Below are 12,923 nucleotides of genomic sequence, written 5' to 3' on the forward strand. Positions count from 1 at the left end.
ATCAAACATGCAGGGTAATGCATGGTAAATAAACATTGCTCAAACACAACAATAAGCACGTCTTCACACTATCAAGCACATGGATACATAGCGAACAATTCATGCACACTGGTCTGAAGAGGCTGCTATGCTTCACTCATAGTTCATTTAAATGCCAGCCTGTCCTAATAGTTTATAGAGTATAGGGTTTTTGAGACTTCAGGTTATTTAGGACCATATAAATCTCTCCTCCAAGCATGATATCCTTTTTATATAAGGAGCATACTGTAACAGCTGTAATATCTCCGAAACCTTGGGCCATGTGATTTCATAAGAGGGTGGCCGGTGTATTTCAGTAGCTGGATGTAGTGTAAATAAGCCTAACAGAGCATGACTTACACCAACAGCTACCCCCTACCACCCACCCCTTCTACAATCTGCAGGCTTATTTCAAATGAAGTCAACCACCCACCCCTTCTACAATCTGCAGATGAAGTTAATCAGCAACAGCACCATGTATGACCATGCTACTAATCCAGCCTCACAAGGTTCACAGCCATCAGCCTTGTGTTTAGTCATGTGTCAACAGCTGCGGCCTAGGGACATTAAAGCCTCAGCACATTTACTGTGGCCTTTTCCATCATTTTGGTTGTATCCCTGGAGCATTTTTGTAGGTGCAACTGATCTAAGAAAGTGATTTAATAAAAGCAGAGAGATTCATGCTCATGTAGGATGACTGTGACCTGCGGCGAAAGCAGGTAGGCTGAGGAAAATAAACAGAATTGTACTGATCGACAGACAGATCTGATGCATGCCAAGACATACACAGAACCACAACACACACAGAAAATGTAGTTGGACAGACATGTATAGCCTCACAGAAATCTAGAGGTGTAATGAACAAAATAACAGCAAAGCTGTACATGTAATGAGAGAAAAATGTAGTTGTAATATCACAGTCTGGTCTGTGTTTGCAGGCTACAGACAGTCATTGGTGGAGTGACTGGCTGATGGTAGTGAGGATTATAAGGAGTCTGGCTCTGAGTGGCATGCAGATCACTCCCTTGTGTGTACTTGCCTTTCTAGTTCATGTTTTAATGTCTTGTCATTGCTGCTGTGGTCTAATTTATCTTCTTTTATCTCTCACTCTGACCTGTGTTTTAATTCACCATACTCATATCTGTTGTCCATCCCGCTCTTCTCCCTCACGTGTCAGTGTTGTTGGCTCATTATTGCTCTGCCCTCGTAACATTGACAGAAGGGTCATGTGTGGCTGACGGCACAGGCTGCTCATTCTCTCCCCCTCTTTCTTTGTGTGTTTGCTCTCTACCGGTTCCACTCAGCTAAAAGTCATCCACCAATTATATCGCAACACTTCTACATTCATCCTTCCTCTCTCCTCTGTTGGTTCCTTCTTGTATTTGTAGTCATTTCTATGCCTGAATGTGGTGAATTATCACTATATGGACAGCTCTCTCTTTGTCTCTCTGCTCTCATTTCTCTAATGGGACTGCGCTGGCTCAGTTCCCAAGGTCAAAGCAGGTTTTTAACCGAACACCTAGCCTGAATAACCTCTTTGTTTGGATTGGAACTGAAATATTCAAAACAGATCGGTGATATTATTATTAAGTGAAGGGAGTGTAAAAAATAGGAAAGAATAGGAAAACGTACCTGCCTAAGTATTATTTTAAAACATTCATCAGTGTTTAGGTTAATTTTGTTATTGCATTTGGTCAGACTAGACAGAGTAGACAGCCATATATTACAGCACTGTGAGAAAAATCCTGATATATGATTTGTGCTCACTATTACATAACGCACTCTGGTGCCATCATATAACAAATGTGTAACTATAGCCAAACTGTGTGTATATTGAGAGTCGTGTAATATTAACACATATAGCTCATGTGTCTCATGAAATGAAAAACACCTCTTTGAGTTGTTCCTTTTGTATCAAAATCTCAACCTCTCAGTTCGTGCAAAGTGTCAAAAGCAATTTTTTTGGCACATCTTGCTCTCAGGTACATATAAAAAGCCAGTCTTGTAAAGTGTGATAATTAAATGTGTCAACATTTTCTCCCACACAAAACCCCTCAAATCAGTTCCATTCCAGTGCTCAGTCCTGCCTTAGTATCCTGTCACAGTGCAGAGGCACAGACCAATTTATGAAACCTTTACAGATTTTTTTTACATTTTCCTTCTCTTTTTGTACTCTTCTTCTCCAGAACTTGAATCAGAACCCTCGCACTTTGCTGCCCAAGTTCTTCGGCCTCTACTGTGTCCAGTCGGGTGGGAAGAACATCCGCGTGGTGGTGATGAACAACATCCTGCCTCGTGTGGTTCGCATGCACCTCAAATATGACCTGAAGGGATCCACCTACAAGAGGCGAGCATCCAAGAAGGAGAGGGAGAAGGCCAAGCCAACTTTCAAAGATCTGGACTTCATGCAAGACATGCAGGATGGACTGATGCTGGATCAGGACACATATAATGCATTGGTTAAGACCCTACAGAGAGACTGCCTGGTAAGACTGATGGAGTAAAACCTGTTCGGTCACTTCATTTCTATTTTTCGGTTGAGACAGCCATGAGAGAAAGATGGCAGGAGAGTGGCTTAGTGGGAGATGGTGAGTGTGGTGTGCTGATTCTGAAGGAGAATCCATATAACACCCTGAATCAAGAGTCTCTAGAGAGAGGGAGGAGCTCCTTGGCAGCAGGTGTTAGAGGGAGGGTTGGATGAAAGATGAAGTGATGCCATAATGCAGTGTCCCAAAGGTAAAGTGATAGACACACAGAGACAGAGAGTAAAATCTGCCAAAGGAAATGAAGAATAGTTGGAAAAAACTGGATACGTATGGTGGCCTGATTAATAAAAGAAGACCATGGTTATGAGAGTAGATGGAGGGAGATGGAAGAGAAGAAGGCAGAGAAAGGAAAAGCTATTTATGTGGGTGTCTGGCATGCTCAGAATCCCTCACTATAAATTAGAGCTTTGTTACAAGCAAGAGGTTTAATATGGTATCTAGTCTGGTAGCAGGCCTGCCCATGTCTTATAAATCACTAGCTCATGTTGACATTTTTAGAGCATGTGCCTGGGAGTGTATTCTCACACACTCACTATCATATAGGGTTTTTCCATTATTCTGGGAGTGTATTCTCACACACCCACTATCATATAGGGTTTTTCCATTATTCGAAGCTGTGTAACATTCGTCCCAAGTTCTCTATTTATTTCCACTGCCCTCTGCCCACTTTGGAGGTGCATTCTAGGAGCTAAATTTTGGCACCCCTCATGAGGTAGTACTAAATTCAAGTACAAAGAACGCAAGGGGGATGGGGTAGGAGCTCTCAGGGCTGTTGCCCGTGGCTGGTTAAATGTCGGTGTCTTCGTGTCTCAAAGAGCTGTTAGCATTAAACATACATACACACACTGGTTTAGAGGTAAAACAGGGGCAGACAAACCGAAGATGATGTCACACTTATACGAGTTTGTGTTCTGCTTTTTTAGCTGCTGTTTGATAAACTGCTTATACAGTCTCTGTTGCTGGCTGATTTTGTTGGATAAAGAGCACTGTGATCCTTGACTCACATACTCTGCTCCACTGTGTGTGTGTGTGTGTGTGTGTGTGTGTGTGTGTGTGTGTGTGTGTGTGTGTGAGGAGCACAGCCTTGCTCTCATCTTAACAGAGACTGACACCGGGAAAAATACAGTGGAAAAGCAAAACAGAATGGTCTGCATCAGCTCGTGAGGTTATGCTGGGCAGCGGTTATGAGAAGCACAGGGCATACTGTTCATTAAGTGGACAGTGAGAACACAGCTATATACGTTGCTTATTAATGTGTGTATGCTTGTGCATCATTCCTTCAGCTGCTGACACTGTTAAAGGTAGAGTCCATGATTCTGGCTACAGTCTGTTTATATTTACATCAGTACCTAAACAAGTCAGGGTTTGCTCTTCTGGCCTTCTCCTCTTTGGTTGTGTAGCTCTGTAGACTATAACTGGAAGTGGCAGTGGAAGCGATGTTATGAGCTCTAGCTGCCAGGTATACCAGCCCTTTCACTCTTCCCTCCTGTTGCTGATTGGCTATGATTACCTGGCCTGACCCAGATCCTTTTCCCCCATTTACAGAGTGCACAAGCACTTCATTCTGGGTGGACAGAAGAAGAACACGAGGAAAACTGGGCAGAATTTGATAAAATGTATAATGAATTAGAATTGTGGACTATACCTTTAACACTCAGAAGAAAAGCTTTCATCCTGATTTGTTCATCACATGTCTGTCAGTCACTCCACACTTAAATTAGTCTGTACCTGTCCTGTGTTCAGGTGCTGGAAAGCTTTAAGATCATGGACTATAGCTTGCTACTCGGGGTTCACAACATAGACCAGGCAGAAAGGGAGAGGCAGATGGAGGGCTCCCAGGGCAGCAGCGATGAGAAGAGGCCTGTGGCCCAGCAGAAGGCCTTGTACTCCACAGCCATGGAGTCTATCCAGGGAGGAGCTGCCTGCGGAGGGTCCATTGACACTGATGATACGTGAGTTTAGCCAATAACAAGAGGCTGTTGGTGAGAAGGGCTGGGTGATAGATGTCTAACAGTTGCACTTTAACACCATATTAATAATAATAAACACAGTGGGAAATCAATTAATAATGGTACATGTTTTGTTAGAATTTATTCAGCTGCTTTTTGCGATAGATTTTAACCTGTTGGCAGTGTTTACTGTACATCTGTAGTTTTCAGTGTAAGCAGGCACACTTGCATTTTGTTCAGCTAATGGTGCAGTCTAAAAACACACAAATAAACACAAGTCATATGGTAAATTGCTTTAAAAGCAAATCTATAAATTAGAACTCGCTGTAAGAAGAAATTTAGAAGGTGACACTGAAACAGGTCACTATACTTACAAATGACCCTCGCAGCAGGCATGAGATTTACCGTCAGTGGTGTGTCACAGGATCTCCAGCTGTACTGGGGTTCGGTATGGGTCAAATATTAGATGAGGTAAAGTAATGACATAGAGTAATCCAATCAAAGCAGCTTAATCCTGTGTATATATATTTAAGTTGAAAGAAAAGGAAATGTAAATGCCCAGCTTTCACAACCAGATTTTCACAAGTCAGATTCCTGGTAGAAACATTTCAGTTCATCAGGTTGAAGTCAGTGTAAGTTGCCTGTAGGAAGGGCTGACTGTTAATAACATCCAACTTCGCAGACCTATGGATTAAAGAGACATCACTTTCAGTTTTTTTGTCCCTCTCATTTTAGGATGGGCGGTATCCCGGCTGTCAATGGAAAAGGAGAGAGACTTCTTCTCTACATTGGAATCATTGACATCCTGCAGTCCTACAGGTGATCAACATGTCGTTACATGTAGTCGCCACAGGTTATCAGCTATATGTATGGTGGTATGATACTGTGTCTTGAATGGAAGAAATACAGTATGTGTTCTGTACCTTCCTACAAACATTTTTTTCTCAGGCACCTAAACAACATAATCCCTTCTGACAGCACTTTTAATGCCCATTGGCCTACAGGCATGGTGCTTATATGAACTTCACTGTGACCCTAATACAGAGGATATGTTTGGCTTTGTTAAACTCTGCTTGTCTTTATTTCCACAGGCTAATCAAGAAACTGGAGCACACATGGAAAGCTTTGGTTCATGATGGGGTGAGTGTGTATAATGTACACACAGAAGTGGAACTGCATATAAGTTTATCCTCACTGTTTTCTGTCATTGTCATGAAGATCAGCCTTTATTGAGCTTTACTCATAGGAAATCACCTTTATGAACATTCAGTTTTTATTGAAGTCAGTGTGAGTAAAAGAGAGAGACACAGTGTTGAACTTGAGTCAGTTGCAGACCTTTCTGCTGTTCATTTTTTAATTAAAAGTGTGCATTTTGGTTCTTGAAACTATGTTTTTGTATACACTGCGCAGCCACTTTATTATGTACACCTGCACAATAGTATGCAATTCAGTGCAACACTTCCACCTTAACATCTGTGTTTATGAAGCTCAAAAATGCTTATTTTGGTAAAATTGTCATAAATGTATATATTCCTCGGATTCAGGAGGAACAATGCGGTTTTCGTCCTGGCCCCAGAACACTGGACCAGCTCTATACCCTCTTCAGGGTGGTGGAGGGTTCATGGGCGTTTGCCCAACCAGTCCACATGTGTTTCATGGATTTGGAGAAGGCATTTGGAGAAGACCGTGTCCCTCGCAGCGCCCTGTGGGGGGTGCTCCGGGAGTATGGAGTCCGGGGCCCTTTGCTAAGGGCTGTCTAGTCCCTGTACGACTGGAGCAGGAGCTTGGTTCGCATTGCCGGCAGTAAGTCAGACTTGTTTCCATTGCATGTTGGACTCTGGCAGGGCTGCCCTTTGTCACCGGTTCTGTTCATTATCTTTATGAACAGAATTTCTAGGCACAGCCAGGGGCCAAAGGGAGTCCGGTTGGGGACCACAGGATCTCATCTCTGCTTTTTGCAGATGACGTTGTCCTGTTGGCTCCATCAAACCAGGATTTTCAGTGTGCACTGGGGCGGTTTGCAGCTGAGTGTGAAGCGGCTGGGATGAGAATCAGCACCTCCATGTCCAAGGCCATGGTTCTCAGTCGGAAAAGGGTGGCTTGTTCTCTTCAGGTTGGTGGAGAGTTCCTGCCTCAAGTGGAGGAGTTTAAGTATCTTGGGGTCTTGTTCACGAGTGAGGGAAGGATGGAACGGGAGATTGACAGGCGGATCGGTGCAGCTTCTGCAGTAATGCGGTCAATGTACCGGTCCGTCGTGGTGAAGAAAGAGCTGAGCTGTAAGGCGAAGATTATTCATGATTATTATTTATCATTCAAGTGTATTTGTCATCAGAGTAGAACCGCTGTGGTGGTTTGGGCATCTGTTTCAGATGCCTCCTGGGTGCCTTCCTAGGGAGGTGTTCCGGGCATGTCCCACCAGGAGGAGCCCTCAGGGAAGACCCAGGACATGCTGGAGGGACTACGTCTCCCGGCATTCCCCAGGAGGAGCTGGAGGAAGTGTCTAGGGAGAGGGAAGTCTGTGCATCTTTGCTTAGACTGCTGCCCCCGCGAGCCGGTTCCGGATAAGCGGAAGAAGATGGATGGATGTATAAGTTCAATTATATGTTTATTATTGAGGTCATAGTTAAAGGTGGTGTTGTATTCAGAGGTGTCTCTATATTTTTGTCCTCCTCAGCTACATACATGATAGGGTCAGAATAATAGGAACACTTCTGAATATAATGTAGTACAGTACAACACCACTTTTAAGTATGACCCCAATAATAAACATATAATTGAATTTATACATTTATGACAATTTCACCAAAAACTGAAAGATTTTGAGCTTCATAAACACAGATGTTAAGGCAGAACTGTACAAGTGTACCTAATAAAGTGGCCAGACAGTGTATTTTGAAAAGTATGTGGGCATTGAAATGATATTTGGCATATTTTAATGACAACACATCATGACCACATTAATGTGGGGACATAGGTTTACCTCCATAAGCAAACAACACCAGAGCCTTGAACATTGGCAGCTCCTGCCAGCCTACACACAGTGTTTGGCATTGTGTGCTTCCAGGTCTGATTTCAGTGGAAAGCCGGTGCAATAAATCACTTATTGACTGAAGTGAGTTTGATTTAGAGCACAAAACAGAAAGACACGCTCATTCTTGAATATATGTACCTAAGGCTTTTGAAGCAAATAAGCATAAGGATGACAGACAAAAATACTTTCAATTTGTTTACCTCCTTCCCCAAATAAAAAAAGAGAATCCTGACTGAAGAAACATGGTCTCTGCAGGAAAGCTGCGGGGTTTCTGGGATGTGTAATATGATACACATTAGACACTTGTCACAAACTTTTTTATTTTCATATTATATATTCATATACAGTATATATTCAAGCTATTACATGATCCCAATGCAGTACTGATACTAGCACTTATAATGAATAAAAATTCACTTCAGTGCCGTCATATGTGGCGGCACTGAAGTGCATAGCATTGCATGACTGCTATGCCACAAACACAGTAGTGAAGTTCGCAGACGACACCACCGTTGTGGGTCTCATCTCAGACAATGTTGAGACTCACTACAGAGAGGAGATCCAGCACCTGACAAGTTGGTGTTCAGATAACAATCTTGTCCTGAACACCAACAAGACTAAGGAGGTCATTGTGGATTATAGGAGGTCCAGGAAGACAAAACATGCTCCTCTTCTCATTCACGGTGAGGTGCTGGAGCAAGCGGATAACATCAAGTTCCTGGGCATCCATATCACATCTGACCTGACCTGGTCTCTGAACACATCCTACCTGGTGAAGAAAGCCCAGCAAAGGCTTTTCTTCCTCAGGAAGCTGAAACGCACTGGTCTCTTCTCTCAGTTGCTCACAAACTTCTACAGAGCGACAGTAGAGAGCATCCTCTGTCTCAGTGTGACAGTGTGGTATGGGAGCTGCACTGCACAGGACAGAAAGGACTTGACCCGGGTGGTGAGAACAGCTCAGGGCATCGTAGGGAGTCCTCTTCTGGATCTGGACTCACTATACACTGACCGGATCTAGAGAAGGGCTGGGCAGATTGCTGCAGACCACACTCACCCAGGCAACAGTCTGTTTGTGCCTCTTCCCTCCAAGAAAAGGTACAGGAATATAAATTCTAAAACAAACAGCTTCTGAGACACAGCTTCTTCCCCAGAGCTGTGAAATCAATCACCCCCCTAACCCCTAGTCACACACACAACCTCCCCCCTATGGACAGACAGAACACTAGACCTCTACAGACACACACCCATGCTCACACCTCTTCCTAAAGACTGAGATTTGCACTGAGCTGCACCTCATAATGTTACTACACTCTTGCTGCTAACATGCTGCTGACCTGATTAGGTCCCATACATCCCTTTTTATTTGTTCATATTTTTATATTGACTACAATTGTGTGTTATGTAAATAATGTGTCTTAAGCCGAGAGCTGCCAGAAAAAATTTTGTTGTGCTATGTATAATGACAATAAAGATTCTTGACTCTTGAATAAAGATTCTTGACTTGACTTCTGTAGATACTGTATATGTTTGCTTGACAGTATATACACTCAGGGATGGCATGAGTGTGCTTACTCGATCAGCACAAGATCCCACAGATCTGTAGCATCTCACATCTCTTCATCCACTTGGGATTTACTCTGTACATTTTCGTCAGTCTGCTCTCACCACAGAATTACCCTTATCCATCTGTCCGTCCTCTCCCTTCAGTCACTCCACTCTCCCACTCTGAGATACACTCATACGTGAGATATGTGTGGGCGAGCAAGCAACCCTGTAACAGCCTCCTGTGCGTCACTGTTGTCTCTGATAATGGACACTCCCCACTCTCTTTGTGTTACATACACTTGGCTGAGCTGTGTGGTGTGAGTGATGTTTCTCATAGTGAGCTCCAGTGGTGCTGATGCAAAAAGCTAATAATATTTAGGTAGAGAAGAGCTGTGGTTGCTTCACTTCATCAGTCACCTCTGTCTTTCTTTCCCTCTGTCAGTCTAAACCAAACACCAAGTGTCATTTGTCAGTCTGCTGGCACTGTGGTCTCAATCTGCTGCAGCATAAATAATGAAGAGATGTCTCTGTAGTCTTTTTCTGTCTGGTGGTTTGATCCAGAGAGAACAATTGCTGAAATAGGCCATTAAGGGACTAACAGATAATTTAAGCTACTGCAAGCACTGGTTTGATCATTTATTCATGTATCCATGCACCGTTTGTCTCCATCTCTCTCTCAGGACACTGTGTCAGTTCACCGGCCTGGCTTCTACGCCGATAGGTTCTTCAAGTTCATGAGCAACATGGTTTTCAAGAAGAGCTCCTGTGAGTTCAGTTTACATTGATACACTGTCTTAAATGGCCAAACACAGCTGTGTGGGAAGAGGCACAGTCAGAAATGTCAGATGCCAGGTTTTTGTCTCCTTTCCAGGATAGCTTGTACATTAGCTAACTGCTTTATTAGGTGTTTCATTCTTGAGCAGCTTTTTCCCCCATAACCTTCTGAGGATTTTCACACAATTCACTGCAGCAAGGCTTTAGAAAACATTGCATGAGTTTCAGCAAACATCCATTAGAGAAGAGGTTGTTGGATAAAAAGGTCTGATTAGTTAAAAGTTGACCTTTAATTCTGACAGCACATATTTTTGCAAGTTAATGTGTTTATATGCTTTGTCTCTCAGCTCTGAAGTCATCTCCTTCTAAGAAGGGTCGTGTGTCATTGACGGTGCCTAAGTGCGTTGGTCCTGGTGCAGCCTGGTCAGCCAGCCAGCTGCCCTCTGACAGAGACGAGAATATGTTTGACCTGAGAGGAGCGCACAGCTTCCCCACCCTGGAGGATGAGGGTACATAAGACCTTGACTTAGGGTTGCAATGCAGTGATATAACCAATGATAACCAGATGCAAATGGTGGGAACGGAGGCAACCTGTGGATCCAGAATCCACCATCCACAGTCATTGTGGATTATTAGTGTTTAGAGAGTTTGGACTTTGACTACACGCTGATGGCTTCTTCTTTCCCAGAGCTTAGCTTTTGGTCTCTGTACAGTCCTCTGCATCTCAGGGTAAAATATAGTTCAGGTCTAAATCAGAAAAAGTATATCTTCTGTCCACATGACAGGAAGTCTTTGTAAACAGTAGCACTACTCATCTTCCCAACCTTTGGTCAGCAGAAGAAAGCAGAACAGCACTTTTGAAGACATATGTAAAATAAACACTAAATGGTAAAGAAAAGAACATCTTCAGGCACCAGCTCTCTCAGAAGTGAATATGTTTGTTTCTTCTTCTCCAGGACGACCAGATCTTCTTCCATGTACTCCGCCATCATTCGAAGAAGCCACCACTGCATCAATTGCTACGACTCTCTCCTCCACCACTTCTTTGTCAATCCCTGAGCGATCCCCATCTGACACAGCTGAGCACCCTCGCTACAGGTCACACACACACACACAATTTGTTTTAGTACAAAATACAATATATTGACAGTCCCATTGCACTAAAGCATTATCCCTCCTTTTTCACTGTTGTTTTGTTTTGTGTTAATGGGTCTTGTTTACACAGTAGTATGTCATTCTTTTGTTGGGTTAATCTGCCTAAAACCCCTTAAGTCATAACTTAAGAAAACTGACATTATGGTGTCAGTAGGTACTCATGTGAACCACACCTAATGTGTAGCATGTTAGAAAGCTGCTGCAGTTCCTGTAGACACGTTGTACTGACACAGTGCTCTCTGTCTCCAGGAGGCACACCCAGTCTCTCAGCCATGATGGGAGGTGAGTTGGGACCATGAATAATATTTTCACTTCCAAACCTTTTTAGGCAGGATTAACTCAGATGTTGAGAGGGATGCTATATGGTTTCACAGCATTACAGCAGGGTGTGGTGGGAGGGTAGAGGAGGAAAATGTGAGGTCAGCTTGTTAGTAGTTTGTGGGTATGAGTAGGCCCATTCATGTTTTTGCTAAGATGTGGCTGTATGTTTTTTTTTTTGCATGCATCTCATTACTTGTGCGCCTGTTCTGTATGTGTGTCTTTCAGGACCCAGGAGGAGCTGCGTGTGCGTGAGGAGGATCAGCAGATCATCACAGTGGAGGTGGAGTTGAAGAGGCACGACAGCGAGCCCACTCTCTCTCTTCCACAGCTCACATCTGAAACCAGGTACATGATCAGTACCATGAAATGTATAGTAGTATGAACTTGTAGAACTTTGAAGAGGAAAAAAATGAAATATTTTACAAGAAATAAAACAGCTTGAGCAGCATGTCATATTTTATTCACCCTCAAATACTTTCCATAATGACACACACAGCTCTTTGCCCTTTTCACTGTAAACAATGGCAATCTGTTCAGTCATTACCCCCCCCCCAACATCGCCCGCAGTTGAGCAGTTTAGCAGTTTTCCTGTTATGGTGTTATGGACAGATACGTAAATACTGCAGGCACTGTGTAGAGCAGGTATCTACTGTAATTAGGTCATGAGAGAGTGCATACATGCATGTACATTTGTGGAGTGTGTATTTGTGTGTTTTAGGGGGGGCGCACTGCAAGACAGCCATGGAAAGGAGCCTTGTCAGCAGCCCAGTCAGCAGAAGTAGGGCAGTGGGGCAGGAAGCCTGTGGGACTGAGGCTCCTGCTGTAAAGCTAGGATTGTCAGAAACGGCGCGCGTAGTGCGGCCGAAAAGTGTTTTGTGAACTCATTAAATGGCCAGACGAGGAAGTGTTAAACAAAAAACCGTCTCTTTATTATGAGAACGAAAACTAAACAACAAAACCATACAAGACACGGTGCAAACACAAAAACTCACGGTCGGTATCGGTCCCAGGTCAGAGCCAGCAAACACGTACATCCAGGGGAATCCAAAGTGCGTAGTCCGAGGGGAAAGTCCGATAAGCCGATAACCTGGTTTTCAGTTAATGAAAGAGTAGTTTGGGCATTTTGGCTTTGCACAAGTGAAAAAAGAAAACAGCAGGAGATACAAAAAAACACTTAGTGTAAAACATGAAATAAAGTTTGAACAGAATAGAGCTGATACAATGCTTGAATCAACCCACAGGGGCTTCAAGCCAGTGACTTCTGTGCCAGTCCCAAGCCCGGATAAATAGAGAGGGTTGTGTCAGGAAAGGCATCCGGTGTAAAAACATGCCAAATTTAAACATGCGGATCATCAGTGTGAATTCCATACCGGTTCAGTCCAATCCCAGGTTAACAACGACCACCACCTACAGGGGGCTGGCAGAAATTGTACTACTGTTGGTCAAAGAAGGAGAGGAGGTATAAGGATTCGTAGACAGAGAGAGAAGAGGAAAGGCAGGAGTATAGGTCTGAGAAAAGGGACTCTTAACGTTGGCACAATGACAGGGAAAGGTAGAAAGCTGGCGGACATGATGGAGAGAAGG

At 43.6% G+C, this 12,923-nt stretch overlaps 1 protein-coding gene across 3 annotated transcripts in view; it reads left to right on the plus strand.

The window, feature by feature from the left end:
• pip5k1ca (phosphatidylinositol-4-phosphate 5-kinase, type I, gamma a) overlaps positions 1–12,923 on the plus strand; it is a 52,021-nt gene that overhangs the window by 27,874 nt on the left and 11,224 nt on the right. For 2 of the 3 annotated variants that reach the window (XM_020612256.1, XM_020612258.1), the window contains exons 7-16: positions 2,205–2,504; positions 4,308–4,516; positions 5,249–5,332; positions 5,605–5,653; positions 9,770–9,854; positions 10,211–10,372; positions 10,820–10,961; positions 11,268–11,300; positions 11,565–11,684; positions 12,058–12,117. In XM_020612256.1, the coding sequence (XP_020467912.1) occupies positions 2,205–2,504; positions 4,308–4,516; positions 5,249–5,332; positions 5,605–5,653; positions 9,770–9,854; positions 10,211–10,372; positions 10,820–10,961; positions 11,268–11,300; positions 11,565–11,684; positions 12,058–12,117 (1,244 nt within the window). The remainder of the gene's footprint in view (positions 1–2,204; positions 2,505–4,307; positions 4,517–5,248; positions 5,333–5,604; positions 5,654–9,769; positions 9,855–10,210; positions 10,373–10,819; positions 10,962–11,267; positions 11,301–11,564; positions 11,685–12,057; positions 12,118–12,923) is intronic. The other variant, XM_020612257.1, reaches the window with a different exon arrangement.

Source organism: Monopterus albus, unplaced genomic scaffold, assembly GCF_001952655.1.
Source record: "Monopterus albus unplaced genomic scaffold, M_albus_1.0 scaffold122.1, whole genome shotgun sequence".
In the NCBI taxonomy this organism is placed as follows: domain Eukaryota; kingdom Metazoa; phylum Chordata; class Actinopteri; order Synbranchiformes; family Synbranchidae; genus Monopterus; species Monopterus albus.